Raw genomic sequence first — 20,328 nt, 5'->3', positions numbered from 1 at the left:
TTGGCAGGCAGATTCTTTACCACTAGTGCCACCTGGAAAGTCCACGCATAGGGTCTGGTGTGGCAACTATGTCCTAATAGAATAGGCAGCTCCAAAATATGTGCTTTTTCTTTATTCCCAGCTCAGCATTTGGAAATTTCTACATTTAATAAACTCCCGCTGCTGCTGTTTATTTAAAGTGTGAACTAGTTTTGTTTTTGTTATTTTTTAGAAGTAATACATGCAGAGTAAAAAAAATTCAAACAGTACAAAGGAAATAAAACAAAAACTAGTAGTCGCCTTCCTCTCTAGCTTCAGCCCTACCCCCTGAAGATAATCACTCTCCATGTTAACAAAATGTTAGCTTTTGTTGTTCTTGTCTCCTGCTAAGAAAATTTCCCTGCCTGGTCAAGCATCTATATCCTCTTTGATACTAATTTTAAATGGGAATAGTGGTACATGCATATGACAAAAATTGCAAACAATGCATTTTCTATGTATATAGAAACGTCTGCACTGAAATTCAAATTCTTGGCTATTCATGTTGCCTACAGGCTATAGGACTCAGCCTCAGCTTCTGTATCTGTAAGATGGGTTTAATTGTTCTCTAGGCCGTCTCCTACAGTTGTTTGTGATGTAAAGCACTTAGATCAGTCCTGGCACATGCTACTAAGAACCTTAACCAGCCCTCAGTCTTTCTCTTTTCATAGAAAGTAGAAGGCAGCACATTTATCTTCATTTGCTTCACGTCTTCACTCAGAGGTCATCTTGGCCCAGAGCCCTTTCCTGTCCACCTGATACAAAAGGAGCATCCAGCGCCCACTGTGATCCTCTGTTGCCCTGACTCTTCCATCAGGGCATTTGTTGTCTAGACATACAAAGAGTTGTTTGTTTAGTGGCTACATCTTGTAATAGAACGAAACTGAGAATGGAAACCTTCTTTACCTCTGAAAGGTATTGGCACATGGGAATCTCATGATTAATAGTTGTCCATCAAGCCGTAGAAACCTGATGGTTGTAAGTTATTGAGACAATTGAATGGGAAAACGGATGTTCAGGCCCCGGGGAACAGCGTGGTACTGGTAGGTCCTCGTTACTCAACAGCATCAGAGCGATTCCGCTCCCCGATGCTGGTGATACTGAGCAGCAGTTCAAGTTCACAATCATACCCCCCACCTGTTGTCTGCCCATCCTCCCCTCAGCAGCTTCCGTCCTATCCTGAGGTCTGCCAGCTGGGTCCTAGGCAGGGCTGTTTCTGTTGTCCCCTCAGACCCAAACAACAACAACAACTCAGGCCCCAGCCAAGTGTCTATGAAGCTGTGTTAGCCAGGCCGGGGCTGTTGGGGTAGCCCCGCAGAGACCCTGGGCTCTAGCAGAGGGGACGAGTGGTACCCGGGCGCTCCTGGGACAAGCACAGCTGAGCTGAAAGGGCTGGTCAGCATCCCAGCAGATGGTGTGAGGTCTCGCCTGAAGCTGGCAGGACTGTGATGGCTTCTGAATCTGACCCAGCTAAGGGGAGCGAGGGTGTCCCTGGAGATCCATAGAATGTTTGGGATGGACCAGAATAAACCCGAGGGCATGGTAGGCAGAACGGTGGCTTCCCCACAGATGGCTATAACAAATCCCCTGAACCTGTGAATGTGTTACGGTTACGTGGCCAGAGGGATGAAGGTGGAACTAGGGTTGCTCATCAGCTAGCTAACCTTGAAAACGTGCCATCGTCTTGGGTTATCTGGGCGGGCCCAAGGTAATTACCAGGGTCCTTATAAAGCAGAAGAGGGAGACAGAAGGGAGAACCAGAGAGATGGCAGCCTGAGGAGGACGTGACCAGACGCTGCTGGCTTTGAAGAAGGAAGAATGGGCCATCAGCAAGGAATGTGGGCAGCTTCTAGGAGCTGGAAAAGGCCAGGGAATAGATTCTCCCTGAGAGTCTGTGGAAGGAATTCAGGTCTGACAGCACCTTGACTTTAGCCTGGACAATCCCATTTCAGATTTCTGACCTCTAGAACTATGGGATGGAAAAAAAAATCTGTGTTGTTTTAAACCTTGATGTTTATGGTATTAATAATTTGTATCAGCAGTTGTAGGAAGCTAATACAGGTAACTGATTCTGAACTTGGTGTTTGGGGGCATCATATCTTCTTGGCCCAGATACCCTGTGGGTAAAGGCATGTGCTCCAGAAAATCCTGTTAAAATTCTTACATTGCCCATCACTAGGAGTTGCTGTCAGGGGTGGGGCAACTCAGTAATCAAGCTTCCTAGGTATGAGCGCCAGCCAAATCCCTTACAAACTGTGATCTCAGGCAAATTATTTAACTTCTCTGTGTCACAGTTTCCTCTTTTACCAAATGGGGGTGAAAACAGAATCTCCCTTCTATGTGATCATGCAGATTAAATGAGTTTATTTACAAAAAGTGCATGGAAGCAGTGCCTGGCATATAGTTAGTGCTCAGTTAAAGCTAGGTGGTATTATTATCAGTACATTGTCATATTGAGTATAATGCTGTAAAATTCATCTATTTTTATTACTGATGTAAGAATTAAGGTTAGTAACAATAACTCTTTATTGAGTGTTAATATATGACACTGAGCCCTGGACCCATAGCTATAGGAGATAAGTATTCTTAGCCATCCTATCTTTTTGCCTTTTCATACTGTTCATGGGGTTCTCAAGGCAAGACTACTGAACTGGTTTGAGATTCCCTTCTCCAGTGGACCACGTTTTGTCAGAACTCTCCACCATGACCCGTCTGTCTTAGATGGCCCTACTGGCTCATGGTTTCATTGAATTAGACAAAGCTGTGGTCAGTGTGATCAGTTTGGTTAGTTTTCTGTGACTGTGGTTTTCATTCTGTCTGCCCTCTGATGGATAAGGATAAGAGGCTTATGGAAGCTTCCTGATGGGAGAGACTAACTGAGGGGGAAACTCAGTTACAAATTGGGAAAGGAGTGCGTCAAGGCTGTATATTGTCACCCTGCTTATGTAACTTATATGCAGAGTACATCATGCGAAATGCCAGGCTGGATGAAGCACAAGCTGGAGTCAAGATTGCTGAGAGAAATATCAGTAACCTCAGATACGCAGATAACACCACCCTTATGGCAGAAAGCGAAGAAGAAGTAAAGAGCCTTTTGGTGAAAGTGAAAGAAGAGAGTGAAAAAGCTGGCTTAAAACTCAACATTCAGAAAACTAAGATCATGGCATCCAGTCCCATCACTTTATGGCAAATAGATGGGGAAACAATGAAAATAGTGAAAGACTTTATTTTTGGGGGCTCCAAAATCACTGCAGATGGTGACTGCAGCCATGAAATTAAAAGATGCTTGCTCCTTGGAAGAAAAGCTATGACCAACCTAGATAGCATATTAAAAAGCAGAGACATTACTTTGCCAACAAAGGTCCATCTAGTCAAAGCTATGGTTTTTCCAGTAGTCCTATATGGATGTGAGAATTGGACTATAAAGAAAGCTGAGCACCGAAGAACTGATGCTTTAGAACTGTGGTGTTGGAGAAGACTCTTGAGAGTCCCTTGGACTGCAAGGAGATCCAAGCAGTCAATCCTAAAGGAAATCAGTCCTGAATATTCATTGGAAGGACTGATGCTGAAGCTGAAACTCCAATACTTTCTTTGGCCACCTGATGCTAAGAACTGACTCATTGGAAAAGACCCTGATGCTAGGAAAGATTGAAGGCGAGAGGAGAAGGGGATGGTAGAGGGTGAGGTGGTTGGAGGGCATCACTGACTCGATGTACATGAGTTTGAGTAAACTCTGGGAATTGGTGATGTACAGGGAAGCCTGGTGTGCTGCAGTCCATAGGGTCGCAAAGAGTCGGACATGACTGAGTGACTGAACTGAACTGATTCTTAGCCATAGTCATAAGTGAGGCTTAGAGAGGTTAAATAACTTGTCTAAGGTCACACAGCAAACAGAGAAGAAAATTGGAACTGTAAGAAAAGGGACAAGGGGACAGATAGTTTTGAGGGGAAGGGAGGAGGGGTGATGAAAAAAGAGAATAGGAAGAAAAGTGAATTCCAAAATTTCAGCTGAAGAGCTTATAAATAATAGTAATAATCAACATTTATTAGGGCTATTTATGATTCCCCATGAAGGAGATGATAGTACCTCCCATTTTGCTGGTAGGCTTTTTAAGCCTGAGAGAACAGCAACCTACCCAGCAGTATGCTACTAGTAATGGTGTATCTGAGGCCTAAACTCACTTGTGTCAAATTCTGAATTGTATTGTTGAATAAAAGTTGATGCAGTGGATCAGAACTTGTATTACTAGGATGATTTGTGTTGTAGGTGAGAGTAAATTTATTTCAAACTTGTGTAAAAGTTGAATTTATTGGAGAGATTCACTGGGAGGGTGTGCTACAGGTGAAGCTTGATCCAGCAGCCTACAAAACAGCAAGCTCCAATTTCTTTCATCTCTGCCTTTCATGCCATCAGCTTCATGTTCATGTGTGAACATGCCCTAGTGGTACCACCCCTTCCCTCCACTCCCCACTCTAGGTGCTTTCCTTATAAAAGGCTGTTATAGTTCAGTTGCTCAGTCTTGTCCTACTCTGTGACCCAATGGACTGCAGCACGCTAGGCTTCCCTGTCCTTCACCGTCTCCCGGAGCTTGCTCAAACTCATGTCCAAATGGCTAAGACACCTGTAAACCCCACATCCTCACTCTGTATCACTTCGGACAAGGGAGCATGTGTCCTTGCAGTGATTGGATTGATTTGGACCACATTCTGGAGCTGCTGATTAGCAGACTCATTCCCTGGAGCTTTGCCCTAAGCATGTGGCTGACTAAAGGATTTGTGTAAGAACAAGAGCTCCTGCTGTTATCAAAGAAGGGAAAATATGTGTGGGCCTTGGACAACTCATATTCACTGCAGCATGACTTTTTCGAAAATGTCTTATCTTGCCTCGGTTTCCTTATCTGTGCAATGGGGATAACAGCAGTGCTGCTTCTCCTGAGGGCTGAGTGATGGGCATGGCCCCTCGTGCTCAGAACATGCTGGCTTTGAGTGAGGTAAGAGTACTACGTGACACCACACAATAGAAGTTTTATGAACTCCCAAAGTTTGTGGGCCAAGCAGGCTTGGACCGTGTCCCACAGATCCTTGAATTTCAGCGCTGGGGGGAGAGGGACATAAAAGGGTGACGAAGGTGTCTTGCGAAGAAAAACCTCAGTTGCAGGGGTTGGGGATGCCCTTTCTTTCTCTAAGATTTTCTTGGACCAGAGCCCTGGAAATGCAGAGCCTGGGCCAGGCTGATGTTCATGTTCTAGACTGCGTCTCCTGTTGCTGAATTTTGTTTCCCAGCAGTGGAGCTGACTGTGGCTCAGATCGTGAACTCCCTATTGCCAAATTCAGATTTAAATTGAATAAAGTAGGGAAAACCACTAGACCATTCAGGTATGACCTAAATCAAATCTCTTACAATTATACAGTGGAAGTGACAAATAGATTCAAGGGCTTAGGTCTGATAAGAGTGCCTGAAGAACTATGGACAGATGTTCCTGACTTCGTACAGGAGGCAGAGATCAAGACCATCCCCAAGAAAAAGAAATGCAAAGAGGCAAAATGGTTGAGGAGGCCTTGCAAATAGCTGAGAAAACAAGAGAAGCTAAAGGCAAAGGAGAAAAGGAAAGATATACCCATTTGAATGCAGAGTTCCAAAGAATAGCAAGGAGAGATAAGAAAGCCTTCCTCAGCGATCAATGCAAAGAAATAGAGGAAAACAATAGACTGGGAAAGACTAGAGATCTCTTCAAGAAAATTAAGATACCAAGGGAGCATTTCATGCAAAGATGGGCACAATAAAGGACAGAAATGGTATGCACCTAACAGAAGCAGAAGATATTAAGAAGAGGTGGCAAGAATACACAGAAGAACTGTACAAAAAAGATCTTAATGACCCAGATAACCACGATGTTGTGATCACTCACCTAGAGCCAGACATCCTGGATTTCAAAGTCAAGTGGGCCTTAGGAAGCATCCCTATGAACAAAGCTAGTGGAGGTGATGGAATTCCGGTTGAACTATTTCAAGTCCTAAAAGATGATGCTGTGAAAGTGCTGCACTCAATATACCAGCAAATTTGGAAAACTCAGCAGTGGCCACAGGCCTGGAAAAGGTCCGTTTTCATTCCAATCCCGAAAAAAGGCAATGCCAAAGAATGTTCAAACTACTGCACAATTGCACTCATCTCACAAGCTAGCCAAGTAATGCTCAAAATTCTCCAAGCTAGGTTTCAACAGTACATGAACCATGAGCTTCCAGATGTTCAAGCTGGGTTTAGAAAAGGCAGAGGAACCAAAGATCAAATTGCCAACATCCATTGGATCATCAGAAAAGCGTGAGAGTCAGAAAAGCATATACTTTTGCTTTATTGACTATGCCAAAGCCTTTGATTGTGTGGGTCACAACAAACTGTGGAAATTCTTCAAGAGATGGGAATACCAGACCACCTCACCTGCCTCCTGAGAAATCTGTATGCAGGTCAAGAAGCAACAGTTATAACTGGACATGGAACAACAGACTGGTTCCAGATTGGGGAAGGAGTACGTCAAGGCTGTATATTGTCACCCTGCTTATTTAACCTGTATGCCGAGTACATCATGAGAAACACTGGGCTGGAGGAAACACAAGCTGGAATCAAGATTGCCGGGAGAAATGTCAATAACCTCAGATATGCAGATGACACCACCCTATGGCAGAAAGTGAAGAACTAAAGAGCCTCTTGATGAAAGTGAAAGAGGAGAGTGAAAAAGCTGGCTTAAAACTCAACATTCAGAAAACTAAGATCATGGCATCTGGTCCCATCACTTCATGGCAAATAGATGGGGAAACAATGGAAACAGTGAGAAACTTTATGTTTTGGGGCTCCAAAATCACTGCAGATGGTGACTACATCCGTGAAAAGATGCTTGCTCCTTGGAAGAAAAGCTATGACCAACCTAGACAGCATATTAAAAAGCAGAGACATTACTTTGCCAACAAAGGTCCATCTAGTCAAAGCTATGGCTTTTCCAGTAGTCATATATGGATGTGAGAGTTGTACTATAAAGAAAGCTAGGTGCTGAAGAATTGATGCTTTAAGAACTGTGGTGTTGGAGAAGACTATTGAGAATTCCTTGGACTGCAAGGAGATCCAGCCAGTCCATCCTAAAGGAAATCAATCCTGAATATTCATTGGAAGGACTGATGCTGAAGCTGAAACTGCAATCCTTTGGCCACCTGATGCGAAGAACTGACTCATTGGAAAAGAGCCTGATGCTGGGAAAGATTGAAGGCAGGAGGAGAAGGGGACGACAGAGGGTGAGATGGTTGGATGGCATGACTGACTCTATGGCCATGAGTTTGAGCAAGCTTTGGGAATTGGTGATGTACAGGGAAGCCTGGCGTGCTGCAGTCCATGGAGTCACAAAGAGTCGAACCCAACTGAGCGACTGAACTGAACTGATGGAGGCTCAGCAGAATCGGGGCAGTGTTCCAACCAGCTTGATTTCCGGAACTCCCTGTGTGAGGAGGCAGAGACCCTGGGGAGGAAGACTAGGGTTAGCTGTCATCTCTGGGATTGGGGGCAGCAAGTGGCTGGTAGTCTCCATGAATCCTCCTTCCTTAAGCCTTTTAATGGCCCTCAGCATTCCCTATTTCCCCCGGAAACCCTCAGTAGAGGGGACCCCACTGCCTGTCTCCAGGAGTTACCAAGGGTATGGGGGCAGCGGTCAGTTCCCTTGGACAGTTGTTTAGTCACTAAATCTTGTCTGACTCTTTCTTGACCCCATGGGCTGTAGCCCTCTAGACTCCTCTTTCCATGGAATTTCCCAGGCAGGAATGCTAGAGTGGGTTGCCATTTCCTTCTCCAGGGGATCTTCCCCACCCAGTGATTGAACCCTGGCCTCCTGCATTGGGAGGCAGATTCTTTTCCACTGAGCCACCCGGGAAGCCCCCTTTGGACAAAGATTCATCAGAGACCTGGCCAGTGAGGAACACACCAAAGGCCCCTGACCTTGTTACATCACTGCTGTGACAGTTGTGGTCAGGTCCACTGTTGGTGGGTGGTCATGGCCTTTAGGGTGGTGCAAGTTCAAGGTCCCGGTCAAATTTCCTCTTCTCAAACCCCGCCTCCTTCTGCCTCTGCCCTCTCAGTCAGGGCTGGCCATCTGGCTCTGAGGAGGAAGCTGCCTTCTGGAGAATAAACCCCTTCCTTTGCTAAGTGTTTCTCCGACCTCTCCTTCCCCGGAGTTCTGTGTCCTCGGGTGCTCCAGAGTTTCTGCTTGCTCACTTCCGAACTTGAACTTTTCTTTGTCCTTGAAGCTTCCTAATGCTACGCAGCGCCGAGGGTAGCGGTGGTGATTATTATTAATTATTGGTCTGCATCTAATAGCCACCACGTACTATCTCTAGATCATGTCAGCTGGTGCAAAGCACAGTCCCGTTTGATACTTCTTCCAGGCCTGTGTGTTTCCCTGGCCACATTGGTAAGGAGATGGAGTCTTGGAGACATTAAGTGACCCGCCCAGGGGCAAGTGCGGTCAGTGCCTGACTTTTAATCCACATGCATCCGACCAGAAAGCCTGGGTCATAGTCAAGTTCTACCTGGATAGATTGTTTTCTGAAAAACAAAGTAGGAAATAATGCTGAGGAGGGGAAGCATGGTTTGGGTCATTTGTTAACTCAGTAACCTCTGGGTCCCTGCTGGGTGAGGAGAAGAGTCAGAAGTCCTGGCAGGACAGAGGTACTGATGGGCAAGTAAGTCATCACTGCAGTGTGGGGGAGCTGTTCTCATAGTTTGGGAAGTGAGGCTTCTTCTTTTTTTTTTTTTAATAATTTTGTTTATTTATTTATTTTGCCTGTGCTGGGTCTTTGTTGCCGCTTTTCTCCAGTTGCGGTGAGCTGGGTCACTCTCTAGTTGCGGTGCATGGACTTCTCACCGTGGTGGCTTCTCTTGTTGCAGAGCCACGGGCTCTAAGCACGCAGGCTTCAGGAGTTGCGGTTCCTGGGCTACAGAGCTCAGGCTCAGTAGTTGTGGCACATGGGCATTAGTTGCATCACAGCCTGTGTGATCTTCCTGGATCAGGGATTGAACCTGTGTCTCCTGTATTTCAGGTGGATTCTTTACCACTGAGCCACCGGGAAAGCCCAGGAGAAAGGCTTCTTAAAGGAGGTGTCTCTGAGTTGGATTTTGAAGGATGAATAGGAGTTTGTTACTATGGAAAGACAGGAAGAGCATCTAGCAAGACATATCCCAAAGCACCAATCATTGGATCAGCAACTGGAGAATGCATTAAAGGCAGGGACCACAGGCCTTCCTAAATCTCTAGTTCCTTGAGCAGTGCCTGACACAGGCTTGATAAATACTCCTTTGAATGAATAGCCAAGTTAACACATTGGGAAATGGGGCGGGAGAAACCGTAGAAGAAATAGATGGAGCTTGAATGTGGTGGATGTGGAAGGCCTCATGAAGCAAGCAAGGATTGGCTCCGAAAGGTGACCGGAAACTATTGGAGGTTGTTACCCAGGGGAGATGGGTGTTCAGATCTGTCCCATTTAATAATGCATAGGTATTTAAGCCTATGGTTTTTCCTCTAAGGAGAAGAAACTGACTGCTTTTAAACACACCAAGTGGCAAAATCTTCAGTTTCATTCATCATTAAGAAGAAAGGAAGTTAAGCTACAGGGAGATATTTTCCGCTATCAGATTGGCAGAGATCCAAAGCTTATAATATATTGTAGTTTGGGAAGCAATTACCCTGGTACTTTGTGTGGTGCAGAATAAACGGATGGTACCCATTGGATTCAGCAACCGTTTAAATTTTAAATGCATACACCCTTTGATCCAGCAGGTCCACATCTAGAAAGTTATCTTACAATTATGCTTGCTTTGTGTGAAATGAGGCACTTCTTAGATTTATTCACTGCTTCATTGTAAGAGCAGCCCAGTGCCCCGTTAACTGATTATATAAGGTCAAGTCCATCCATACGATGAAAGATGAAACAGCTGGAGCAAAGGATGAGGAAGTGTGCAGGGTAGAATAAACTCTCAGGTCTGTTATTAAGAGATGAAAGGAAGGTACAGTACAGGGTATGGAGTATGTTTCTCTCCATTTGATTACAGAAGGTACGTATTTATTTTTGTTATAGATGCATAAAATGTTTCCTGGAAGGATACACAAGAAACAGATGGTGTCACCTCTAGAGAGAGGGACCAGTTTGGGACCAGGAGGGGGAGGTGGCTTGTTACTTGTACCCTTTGTTCAAAAGAAACGAAGTTAAACTAGCAAGAATAAAGCAGATCTCTGGCACTGACAGAGATCGGTTTCTAATATTAAGGGGAAAAAAGTGAGGTGCCAAACAGGTATGTATTATGGCATCTTTGGGGGAAACAAAGTAGATAAACTATATTTGGAAGAATAACAATATATTGTTAGCAATATAGTAGCTTTGCCTGTGGGGTAGGAGGGGAGAGCTTTGAGTTCAGGGAGCAAGACTTATTTTTCATAGTGTACCATTTTGGGTAGTTGGGGAAAGTTTAGCACATAAATGTGTTACCTATTAAAAGTAAATTAATACGAAGAGAGGCCAAGTGGACACATTGGGAAATGGGGTGGATGGATGCATGAATCATGGGGTGGGTGGATGGGTGGATCGTTGGATGGGCCCATGGGTAGAGGAGGTGGGTGGATGGATAGACAGGTAGATGGATGGATGACTTGGTGCCTGGATGGGGGTGTTGGATGGATGGAAGGGTTCACAGATGAGTGGATAATTATATCTGTGGATGCATGTATAGATGTATAAGATAGAAAGGTTATTTGGCTGTGGTGGGGAGGACTAGGTGAGGCCCGGAGGGTCTGGAAGCAGGGTGTGGCTAGCAAGCTGCTTCAGCAGTACAGTCAAGGCATAATCGGGGCAAGGATCAGGTGATTGAAATGTCTCATATACGAACCAAGCTGCTTATATATGTAGAGAAGTGAAGTGAAAGTCGCTCAGTTGTGTCCAACTCTTTGTGACCCCATGGACTTAGTCCATGAAATTCTTCAGGCCAGAATACTGGAGTGGGTAGCCTTTCCCTTCTTCAGAGGATCTTCCCAACCCAGGGATCGAACCCAGGTCTCCCACATTTCAGGTGGATTCTTTACCAGCTGAGCCACGAGGGAAGCCCTTCCCACAAGGGAAGTTATATACATAACTCTATATTAAGTCTCGGTATTGTTTTCTTAGTACAAAGGCAAATTCCTTTGGAATGAGTTTTTTCTGGCCAGAATCTGTTTTGTATATAATAACCACCAATAGTTAAATCCCCCTTTTCACCATCATCTTAAGAATTTTAGGTGTGAAATCAGTTAAAATAATTAGTCTTTGATATAAACTACTCTTCTCCATGATCAGATAAATTATTTCCAAGGCTGTCTTCCAAGTGCCTGAGTCTACAGAGGCATGAACTTTGTCCTTTTTAGGGTTTCTTTGTGTCTAGAAGTTTCCTAGCTAAATTCCTTTGTCTGTGTTGACCTTTTAAAGTTTATTTTTCAATAATTCCTTGTTCTTGGTTCTGGAAAAATAACCATTTATATCATAGAATAATTATACCTCTGAAGAACCAGTTTGGGTACTTACTTAATACTAGATCTTTCTCTCTGTTTTTAAAGTCAAATCTTTTCTTCTTCTTCCTTTTTTTTTCTTTAACCATCTTAACCATTTCTAAACCTAGTTAGGACGGGGGAGCCTGGTGGGCTGCTGTCTATGGGGTCGCACAGAGTCGGACACGACTGAAGCGACTTAGCAACAACAGCAGTGTATTAAAAAGGAGAGACATCACTTTTCTGACAAAGGTCTGTATAGTCAAAGCTGTGGTTTTTCTAGTTGTCATGTATGGGTGTGAGGGTTGGACCATCAAGAAGGCTGAGTGCCGAAGTATTGATGCTTTTGAATTGTGGTGCTGGAGAAGACGCTTGAGAGTCCCTCGGACAGCAGGGAGATCAAACCAATCAATTCCAAAGGAAATCAATGCTGAATATTCATTGGAAGGACTGATGCTAAAGCTGAAGCTCCAATATTTTGACCCCCTGATGGGAAGAGCCTACTCATTGGAAAAGACCCTGATGCTGGGAAAGATTGAGGGCAGGAAGAGAAGGGAGCAGCAGAGGATGAGATGGTTGGATGGCATCACTGACTCAGTAGACATGAGTCTGAGCAAACTCCGGGAGACAGTGAAGGACAGGGAGGCCTGGCGTGCTGCAGTCCGTGAGGTTGCAAAGAGTTAGACATGACTGAGCGACTGAACAGCAGCAACCATTTTTAAGTGTACATCTCAGTAGCATTAAGAATGCTTGCTCTGGTACACACCTCTAGGTCTCTTTTATAAAGCTCAAAACATATATTTTGATTGATCATCAAATGTAAAATGGTCTACTTGTTCCCTTTACTTTCTATTCTATAGCGTTCTTTGATTTGGCTTTAAAGCTTGCATGGAGTTTTTAAGAATCCAGGTTCCTTGGAGTTCCTTGGTGGTCTCTCTTAATCTGATTCCGGGAAGGCTGTTGGAATCAGAGGTGTCTGGAGAGCACACATCCAGCGGTGGGGAGACAGTGCTGTGGGGAAGGGGCTGCCTGGGGACTGGCCGGCTGGACCGCAAGAACCTTACCCAAAGACTGGCTCCTCCCTAGTTCCTCCCAATGGTTTTGAAGTGGGAATCTGGACCCAGTGCTGCCAGACTTTCTGGTTTTTTATTCTTTAAAGAGACACTGGAAATCCAATTTTTATGTGAAATTTCCTCATTTGTAAGTGTTGGCAGCTAAACTAAGATTTTTTTTTTTTTAAAGGCATGTTTAAAATACCAACAATAACTGCAGATCATCTCTGTGGGCTTAATCAGCCTGGGAGTCACCTGTTTCAGACCTCTAATTTTATCCCGCCTAATTATGGTAGAGATAGGAAATTGAAACCCCTGGACAGGGTAATACCTTTCCCCAAAGTCATGTAACAGTTCATTGGTCAGATCAGGGCTTGAATGAAAATTTCCATTACAGAAGTCTGAAGGCTGGTTGACGTTTTTTTCTTGGGCAGATAGATATACCTGCTCTATTTATGTATGTGTCTATCTTTTTGCCTATTTGGCGTTGTCTCTTATGAAATACAGGTGTCTTCTTAAAAAGATAAAAGTAAAACAGATTTGTTTTTGAGCCTGGATAGCTTTGTGGTTAAACGCAGGAACTCCAGAATCAAATTGCCTGAGTCTGAGTCAGGTTCCAGGTCTTACCAAATAACGGGGTAGATACTGTGAGATACTGGGCGAATCACTGAACCTCTCTGTGCTGTAGTTTTCCCTTCTAAGAAAGAAATGATAAGGTAATTATAGAATCAAAGGAGATAATACATACAAAGAACTTAGAATAGGGCCTAGAACACAGAACTGCAATTTGGGTATTATCCTTGGTGGTGGTGCTGTTGGTGGTCATGCTGCTGATGGTGGTGCTGATGTCAGTGACAAAGATGGTGGTGCTGATGATGGTGGGTGATAGCAATGCTGATGCCAGTGACAAAGATGGTGGTGCTGATGATGGTGGATGATGGCGATGCTGATGCCAGTGACAAACATGGTGGTGATGATGGTGATGCTGATGCCAGTGATAAAGAAGGTGGTGCTGATGATGACCGCTATAGTGATGCTGATGGTGCTGATGAAAGTAATCATGATGTGATCACTATCATGTGATCACTGATGCACTGATAGAGTGATATGGGGATCATAGGGATGATAAAGAAGAAGAATATTAGAAAGCTCTTAATTCACAGGATTGTAAAGTAGGCATGATTTATGTGATTAAAGGATGAGTCGATTTACAGGAGAATACTCTTGAGGATTCCTTTAAGTTGCTGCCTCCATCTTTTGTACAATAATGGAACCTGCCCATTATTGTCTCAGGAACTTATCTGTGAGGTAAGGTGAGACATAACCTTCATTTGTCATTCTTTGTTTGAAGTCTTTCTGGTTACTGATCTTTCCAGTTTGCCTGTTCTACTTGGGAGGGCATCATAGTTCTTAAACCCCACAGCAGGTAGTTTTGAATTCTACGCAGTCCCCTGGTCCACACTCCTGGGGGCATCCTGTTTACCTGAGCCTGTGTTTGTGTCCGCAGGAGTGGAATGTCACGTGGAACACCAGCAACCCTGACTTCACCAAGTGCTTTCAGAATACCGTCCTCGTGTGGGTGCCTTGCTCTTACCTCTGGGTCTGCTTCCCCTTCTACTTCCTGTATCTCTCCCACCATGACCGGGGCTACATTCAGATGACACATCTCAACAAAGCCAAGACTGTAAGTCTCGTGGGATTTTATCATGATGTGTGTATTGGGGGGTGAGGTGTGTGCTGTGCGGGGAAGACTGGTTGTGAAAACTGACATGTTCCTTCTGCTTAGTTGACCCTGAGCTGCCTTTTACTAGGACACAGAATAATAATGTGGTGAGTAAAGCCTGGGGCTCTGAATTCAGACGTGGGTTCAGATGTTGGCACTGCCACTTATTAGCTATATGACCTTGAGCAAATTTCTTTCTCTCTTCCAGTTTTATTGAAATATAATTGACAAACAGCACTGTATTAAGTTTAAGTGTACAGCACAGTGATTTGACTTATATAGGTCATGAAATGATTATTGCAGTAAATTTCATGAATATCCACCATCTCATATAGATACAAAATTAAAGAAATGGGAAGAAATGTTTTTTTTAAGAATTTTTTTTCCTTGAGCAAATTTCTTCACCTCCCAAAGCCTCAGTTTCCCCATGATTACAGTGGGTGTGGTAGAATCTATTTCACAAGATTATACGGAGGTCTTCCTCCCTGACCAAGGATGTCTTTTTAATTAAAAAAAATTTTTTTTATCTTGAAATAGTTTCAAACTGCAGAAAAGTTGCAAGGATGATATTATGTACTCCTTCAGCCCTGAATCGGAGAAGGCAATGGCACCCTACTCCGGTACTCTTGCCTGGAGAATCCCATGGACTGAGGAGCCTGGTAGGCTGCAGTCCATGGGGTCGCTATGAGTGGGACATGACTGAGCGATTTCACTTTCACTTTCCACTTGCATGCATTGGAGAAGGAAATGGCAACCCACTCCAGTGTTCTTGCCTGGAGAATCCCAGGGACGGGGGAGCCTGGTGGGCTGCCGTCTATGGGGTCGCACAGAGTCGGACATGACTGAAGTGACTTAGCAGCAGCAGCAGCCCTAAATACCCATTATTTATAGTCACCGATTTTTAACATTCTGCCACATTTAACATTTTAACATCCTCTTACTCTCTTTTGCTCTCTCCGTATACACATACTATTTATTTTTTTCTGAATTATTTGAGAAAAGCTAGCATCCACCACGCCTCTTTACCCCTTCTTCAGTGTATCTTTTCTCAAAAAAAGGATAGTCTGTTATGTAACAACAGTACAATTAAATGTAGGAAATTTAACATGGACACAATACTTAAAAAAAAAACAAAAACTACTATGTATATTCCACTTTTGTCACTTGTCCCAATACTGTCCTTTCTAGCATCCCCTCCTCCTTCCCCCCAATTCAGGGTCATGCATTGCACTTAGTCACACTGTTTCTTTATTTTTCTGTTATTTTGGAAGAACTTGTCACTGTTTTTTGTTTTTTTATGACGCTGGCATGTTTGGAGAACATGGGCCAGTTAATTTAGAGTCAGTTCCTCAACTTGGGCTCTTGGGACCATGTGTTCTCACAGTTTGATTCAGTAATGCCTGTCTGGCTAGAGAACTACAAAACTGCCACGGGGTCCTTCTCTGGGTTACGTCTAAGGCCACACAGTGTCCATCTGCCCCTCATTGACGGGCTTAATTTTGGTCATCCGGTCAGCAAGTCTGTTTCTCCGCTATACAGGTGCTGGTGTGCCCCTTGTAAGAATGAGCTTTCTGGGGGAGACACGTGAAGGGCATGTATATATCCTGTATATGTGTGTACATATATGTGTGTGTGTGCATTCCACGTTCTCCTCTTAGCACGTGTTTCAGTCCTTTATTAAAGCCCTGTTTCCCGAGATGTATTTCCATAAGCCCTTAGCAAACAGGTAAACTTGAGTGATTTTACCGAAGCTGTCCCCTCGCCTGTGATACTGTTGCTCAGATCACATTCCAAGCCCATCTCACCATGCTGTCTGCTCCCCTGTCTTCAGCTGGATCTGGTGTCTTCCTCTTAGACCTCTGGCAGCACTTCGTACTTTTCATGGAGAGCAACGTCTCCCTTTAACGTGTAAACCAGAGGACTTCCCTGGTGGTCCAGTGGCTAAGACTCCATGCTCCCAGGGCAGGGGCCCCTGAGCTCAAACCCTTTTGGGAACTAGATCCCACATACCACAACAAAGACCAGGCACAGCCAAAGAAATAAAAATATTTTTTAAAAAACTGTAAGATTTTGTCTGTGCCTTGCTGAAAAACACTCTAGTAACTTCTCATCGTAGGGACTAAAACCTGGACGTCCTCTCAGTGGCCCAGCTTGATCTGGCTCCAGGCTCCTTTTAAGCCACCTCCTGTCACACCCACAGCTTGTGCCACAGCAGGCATGAACCTGCTGAACACATTTCTGCCTCAGGCCCTTTGCACTTGCTGTGCCTTCTGCTCAAATTGTTCACTCCCTCAAGTAGTCACTGTTGGCTCTTCACCAGATGTCACCTCATGGGAGAGGCCTTCTCTGTCCACCCTATCTTATCTTTTATTTCTCCTTCCTGATGGCTCAGACTGTAAAGAATCTGCCTGCAATGCAGGAGGCCCAGGTTCCATCCCTGGGTTGGGAAGATCCCCTGGAGAAAGGCATGGCCACCCACTCCAGTATTCTTGTCTGGAGAATTCCATCGACAGAGGAACCTGGGGGAGGGGGGGCTACAGTCCATGGTTTCACAGAGTCAGGCACCAGTGAGTGACTAACACTTTCCCTTTTCACGCCACTTATTCCTTTCTAGCACTATACTGTGTGTTTTTTGGTTTGTTTCTTGCCTGTTCCATCCAGTGGAATCACAGCTCTGTGAAGGCAGTGACTTCTGTCTGTTTTATTCACCATTCTATCCTTCACGTCTGTGGCCCAAAGTAGGCCCCCAGTCAATTTTGGTTGGCTTAATATTGTTGGATGAATAGCCATCGTGTGAGGGGCCCCATGTAGGCCGTGGATGTCCATAAGCCAGAGACTTGAGTCTTCAGGTGGTGGGGAGAATAGTGACAGGATAGAGTCATGGCTGGGGTGTGGAAGAGACACAGACCAGCATGGGACAGCATGGATACTGGCTTACCCTGCCTAGGACTTGATTGGATCCCAGAGGATGTACACTGTGTCTGAAGACCACAGCCGATGGTTTAGGGGGTAGCTGGTTCCCCCAAGGCTGAGCTTTTTGCAGGGGTGCTGGGGGCAGTTCCAGTGCCATCCATCGTAAGATGGGCATGTACTTCTCTTCCAGGCCTTGGGATTTTTGCTATGGATCGTCTGCTGGGCAGACCTCTTCTACTCTTTCTGGGAAAGAAGTATGGGCAAGCTCCTGGCCCCAGTGTTCCTGGTTAGCCCAACCCTCTTGGGCATCACCATGGTAAGTAGAGGCTGCCGTTTGGAAATGAGAAGATCTTACATTAGAAATGTGGCAGTCTTGGGTGAATTTGGTTTGGTCTTGTTGAGAGGAGGGAGGAAAGGGTGATAGAACTAAGGCCTAAAGAATGAGCGGGATGTTAAAATTGAAGGGGCTGGGGACAGGGAGGATCCAGTGGAGAGACCAGCATGTGCAAATGTCCTGGGGTCAGAGCAGAGGAGATTGAGAATTGGCCTGTGTGGCTGGGACAGAGGCAGTGAGGAGGGGAGCAGGGGAGCTGGAAGGGCAGGGGGCTGACTCTGAAGGACCTTGAGCTTCAGGGTGAGTGGGTTTTGTCTTGTTTTTCAGTCCCAGAGTTTGGTTCCAAACCTTTTCTGTGCCACACACCCCTTTCTTCTTTGCCAGTCTGGTCTCAGAATAATGTTCTTAAAATCATAAAACACATAGGCTTGTGAATGAAACCAGTCATACACACATATGTATATGTATGAAGATCTTAATGAGGTCCGTTTATGTTTTTACTTGAGGTTTATTTTACATAGGGTAGAATTCACTCTTTTCCTTGAACAATTGATGAGTTTTGATAAACCGATACTGTCAGGTGAGCACCATGTCCACAATGGAGATATACAACCACACAACAATTCAAACCCCCCAAAAGTACCCTCATGCTGCCCCTGCCCTCCCCCACCCCCCCACTGCTGCTGTGTTTTCTGCCCCTGTGACTTTGCCTTTTTCAGAAAATCATGTGAATGGAACCATGCAGGCTGGAGCAGTTGGAGTCTGACTTCTCAGCCTCTGCTGTTCCAAAGACCTTTTTTTTTTTTCCCACAGTTGCTCAGTGTGTTTGACTGTCTGGACTGTATGAATTCTTCAGTTGCAGGACATTTGGGCTGGTAAACCAGTTATCTTTAATCACAGTTTGCAAAAGAGCAAACAGCAAAAATATGTGCTTCTTTGTTAGTGCATCTCAAATTAAGGTCCATCAGCAGGTGTGATACCTCCTTAATTTCCAAACAGCAACCCAGAGTACATGATAGTTGGAGGAGATGCCTTAGCTTTTTGTTTTCAGGTATGACTTCTGGTGGTGACAGAGCCCCAGGCACTGCTGATGCCAGTGTGCTTTGTTGCTTTCAGTTGTCATTGGTGGTGCTGATGAGGGAAAGCAAAGCTATGATTGTTTCCCATCTGAGTTCATGGACCCCTGGGTTCTATCCAGAGCCTGTCCATGAACCCTGGGTTAAAACCCCTGACCCGAAAGAGAAAGGTGTGTCATGGCAGGCTGTGCTTATTTAAGAGCTGAGTGTGGTGAGAATGGGTTGTGAGCAGGAGTGGAAGCTGGGAGGCCAGTAGGGGGCCAGGGGCACCTGGGCCAGGGGGATGGAGGCTGAGACGAGGGTGAGCTGTGGGTGAGCTGTGGGTGAACTGAGGGTGGCCTTGGTGGCAGAGTCAGGTGCGTTGCTGATGGAGAGATGCAGGGAGTGAGGGAGACGAGAGGACTGGGGAGGACAGATGAGGACAGACATCTGGTTTCTGGCAGCTGGGGGCTGAGGGGCAGTGCTGGGAATCTGGTTCATGGCTGTGACCAGCATTGGGGTCTGCCTTCAGAGGGCTGTCTGCGGAAGGGCGGGGGCATCTCCTTTCAAGGAAAAGTGGTTTCATTGTTCTTTCTCCTCCATCACTAAGTCACGTGTAAAACGGAAGTCATAGCTCAGGGTCCCAGGAATGAATGCGCCCTCCCACCGTCATTCTAATAAAGTTCCCTGAAGACAACTATGTATCTGTCTGTAGCTGGTTAAGTAAGTTTCCCGATCTGCAAACTGGGGCTGAAAACAGGTTGCACTGAGTCAGTGCAGGTGAGTGCATCCTAGGAGGCGGAGGAAAGAGAGGCTCAGTAAAGGAGAGCCGTGACCACTGCTGCCCAAGGCAGACGAGCCCACTGCATCAGGGCTGGACTTCCTTCTCTAAATCAGGGGTTGGCCCACAGCCTGTTTTTGTAAATGAAGTTTTATTGGCAGGTGACCATATCCACTCTTCCCTGTCTCATATGAGGCTTCTTTCATGCTACAGTACAGATTGGAGTGGTTGTGGAAGAAACTCTATGGCCCGGAAGTCCTAAAATATTTACTCTCTGGTCCTTCAAGAAAAAGTGTGCCGATCTCTGTGATAAACTGTGCTCCCCACCCACCCACCCTGCCCCCCACTTTTCCATCCCATCCTGGATCTTGTTACATTCTCATGGCTTTTGAGATGAATACTGTTGTCACCTCCATTTTGCAGATGAGGCAGCAGAGGCTCAGAGAGGTTTGGTGACATGCCCAAGGTCACCCAGTGAGGCAAGAGCAGAGCTGGGACTGGAGCCAGGTCCTCCCCAGGCCATTTTGCTACCACTGTCCTGGGGGCAGCCCTCCTCTGGGCCCTGTATCTGCCAGGCCCCAGACTGGGAAGGCCATGGGGACCCGACCTTCTCCTGACAACTCTTGTTGCATGCTTCTCTCTTCCAGCTGCTTGCTACCTTTTTAATTCAGATTGAGAGAAGGAGGGGAGTCCAGTCCTCAGGGATCATGCTCACTTTCTGGCTTATAGCCCTACTGTGTGCCCTTGCCATCCTGAGATCCAAAATCATGACTGCCTTAAAAGAGGTAAGTGTGACCTCATTCCATGTCTTCCTTCAGCAGCGCCCGGGAGATGCCTGTTCCTTCTGACTCGTGTGGAAACCATGCATTTCCTTGGCAACCAGAGAATGGCTACCACGTCGGTCTG

At 45.5% G+C, this 20,328-nt stretch overlaps 1 protein-coding gene across 10 annotated transcripts in view; it reads left to right on the top strand.

The window, feature by feature from the left end:
• The window catches only part of ABCC1 (ATP binding cassette subfamily C member 1 (ABCC1 blood group)), a 149,859-nt gene that overhangs the window by 33,108 nt on the left and 96,423 nt on the right, over positions 1-20,328 (top strand). For 9 of the 10 annotated variants that reach the window (XR_014072939.1, XM_081556260.1, XM_081556259.1 and 6 more), the window contains exons 2-4: positions 14,124-14,300; positions 17,443-17,568; positions 20,070-20,207. Coding sequence is in view for 9 of the 10 variants with exons in the window: in XM_081556260.1 (XP_081412386.1) it covers positions 14,124-14,300; positions 17,443-17,568; positions 20,070-20,207 (441 nt within the window). In the remaining variant the exon portion in view is untranslated. The remainder of the gene's footprint in view (positions 1-14,123; positions 14,301-17,442; positions 17,569-20,069; positions 20,208-20,328) is intronic. The other variant, XM_081556262.1, reaches the window with a different exon arrangement.

The sequence above is a fragment of the Giraffa tippelskirchi genome, chromosome 13 (genome assembly GCF_054371585.1).
Source record: "Giraffa tippelskirchi isolate mGirTip1 chromosome 13, T2T-mGirTip1v1.2.pri, whole genome shotgun sequence".
Lineage (NCBI taxonomy): Eukaryota > Metazoa > Chordata > Mammalia > Artiodactyla > Giraffidae > Giraffa > Giraffa tippelskirchi.
The sequence above is the reverse complement of the archived record's forward strand: the minus strand, read 5'-3'. Positions and strand labels throughout refer to the sequence as shown.